The sequence below is a fragment of the Acyrthosiphon pisum genome, chromosome A2 (assembly GCF_005508785.2).
Source record: "Acyrthosiphon pisum isolate AL4f chromosome A2, pea_aphid_22Mar2018_4r6ur, whole genome shotgun sequence".
Lineage (NCBI taxonomy): Eukaryota > Metazoa > Arthropoda > Insecta > Hemiptera > Aphididae > Acyrthosiphon > Acyrthosiphon pisum.
In genome coordinates this window covers 115,786,655-115,788,939 of record NC_042495.1, presented here as the reverse complement: position 1 = coordinate 115,788,939, position 2,285 = coordinate 115,786,655, and the positions used below count along the sequence as shown (strand labels likewise).

The 2,285-nt window shown below is 34.7% G+C and overlaps 2 protein-coding genes across 2 annotated transcripts in view; one reads left to right on the top strand and one right to left on the bottom strand.

Annotated features, from left to right (window-relative positions):
* The window catches only part of LOC100164892 (NADPH--cytochrome P450 reductase), an 18,403-nt gene that overhangs the window by 10,037 nt on the left and 6,081 nt on the right, over positions 1–2,285 (bottom strand). The gene's annotated exons all lie outside the window — the stretch shown is intronic.
* Positions 823–1,683, top strand: LOC107885348 (craniofacial development protein 2-like). Its single transcript, XM_016808969.1, has 3 exons — positions 823–973; positions 1,064–1,422; positions 1,534–1,683. The coding sequence occupies exons 1-3, from the start codon at positions 823–825 to the stop codon at positions 1,681–1,683; spliced, it is 660 nt and encodes a 219-aa protein (XP_016664458.1).

The window sequence follows — 2,285 nt, the reverse complement described above, 5'->3', positions numbered from 1 at the left end:
AATATGAACCGTTTTCTCGATAAACGGGGAACAAAATACGGCGGCCCTATGACAATTGTATTTCTTTCCATGTCAACATATTTTGTTTCCATAATATACACATAAATGTATTCGATTTATAAGAAACTAATGCAATTTTCATGCAACACTTGCTCTGTGCCAGTGGAATTTCAGTGCACACTATTTTGTCAAATCGAAAACGCTAGAATAAGTATTATGAATTATGTGAAGCAAAATATGTCGGATTTTGTTTCCAATAACTAACAACGCAACTGCAGATAGATAGCGCTATTTTTCAACTTTTCGTAAATCCCACCAATTTAATATTTGGAATATTTTATAATACTTTATACTCAGAAAAGTAAAACAATTTTAAAAACAAACCTAAGATGTTGGTGAGTTGCAATAATTTAAGTATTGATAGTTCTGATAATTTCCTCACCAAAAATTACTACCCTCCAATAACATAATATAATAGTATTTACTATTATACTATTATTTATACTATTATTTATACGTATTATTTACATAATATATACCATACACTGACTTTAATTAGTTGGTGTGGACTGGTCCTCCAGGTTGGGGGTTGAGCGGCGGACTAACTACCCGTCCTCTTAAAAAATACTAATGTTATGAAACCAATACAATTCGTGCCTCGGACTCAGATTTTGGATACGACTCGGAAACGGACCGGACTACTGGAATACAGGATTACTTTATAAACCAGGCGCACTTAAGTCTATAAGTGATGCAGTGAAGAAATACAAGAACGTTCAAATAGTGGCGCTGCAGGAGGTCAGGTGGCCAGGGGAAGGAGACATGAGAACCAATGGAATGACAATATTTTATAGTAGATCATCCAATGGAAAGCATGAGAATGGAGTGGGTTTTTTAGTAAATGACCAGTTGTTACCTTCTATAAAGAAATTTACTCCAGTAAATGATCGCATCTGTCATATTCGTATAGCCGGTAAACAATATGACATTATACTGATATGTGTATACTCACCCACTGAAACGGGCGAAGAAGACCTGAAGGATATGTTTTATGATTAATTAGAAAGAGTGTACAATGGTCTATCAGGATACTGTTTAAAAGTTATATTAGGAGATTTTAACTCACAAGTTGGTCGAGAAACGGTATATAGACCTACAATTGGTAGTGAGAGTGTACATGATATGAGTAATGGAAACGGCACCAGATTAGTTGAATTCGCAATAGCTAACGGCCTCATAGTGAGCAGTAGTTTCTTCCCCAGGAAGAATATAAACAAATATACGTGGACCTCACCAAGAGGAATTTACAAAAGTCAAGTAGATCACGTCTTGGTTGATAAAGTACATATATTATGTATTAAGGATGTAAGGTCTAAAAGAGGAGCCGATGGTGATTCTTATCATTTCCTAGTACTAGTTAAGGTAAAATTAATATTATCAAACCATTGGAAAGCGAAAAGAAAAAAAACAAATAATAATATTAGGTTCGATGTGGATAAACTAGGAGAGGAAAGCATACTTTAACAATTTCAGCTAGGAATAAAAGATGCACTGGATACCCATGCAAATAGACTAGAAGAGCAATTGGAAGTACAAACTGCGTCGGAAATAATTAAGAACTCAGTCCTGAAGGTAGCAAATAACACGATAAAGCAACCTTCTAGGTGTAAAGCAAAGCAGTAGTTTAATCAAAAGTGTACAGAAGTCATTAAATTACGCAATGATGCTAGATTAAAAATGCTTCAATACCCAACTCAGCCAAATGTGGAGTTATATGTTAAAAAGAGAAAAGAAGCGCATAAGGTGCTAAGACAAGAAAAAAGGAAAATGGAGAAGGAAAAGATTGAAAAATTAGAAAGTTATAGATACAACCCTAAAGAATTCTTTAGGCAGTGTAAAACGTTAAAAAATGGATTCAAACCAACAACGCAATTCGTATTGAATGGTGAAGGAGTACTATTGTCAAATAGTAAAGATAAAGCAGAGGAGTTTCGGAAGTACTTTGATCAACTTCTGAATAGCGAACCCAATTTAAGCCAAGGAGAAGATGACGAAGAATGGGGGGAATCCACATAGCAACAACTTGAGAAATGAAGAATTAGTACCAAACAGAACAGAAATAGAATCAATTATTAAATCACTTAAAAATAATAAGGCTCCTGGAGAGGACCGAATTTGTGCAAAATTACTAAAGCTTGGAGGCCCAAGCCTAACTGATGGGATATTTAATCTTATATCTATGATATGGCGTAAAGAAAAAATCCCAACCGATTGGAGAACATCAG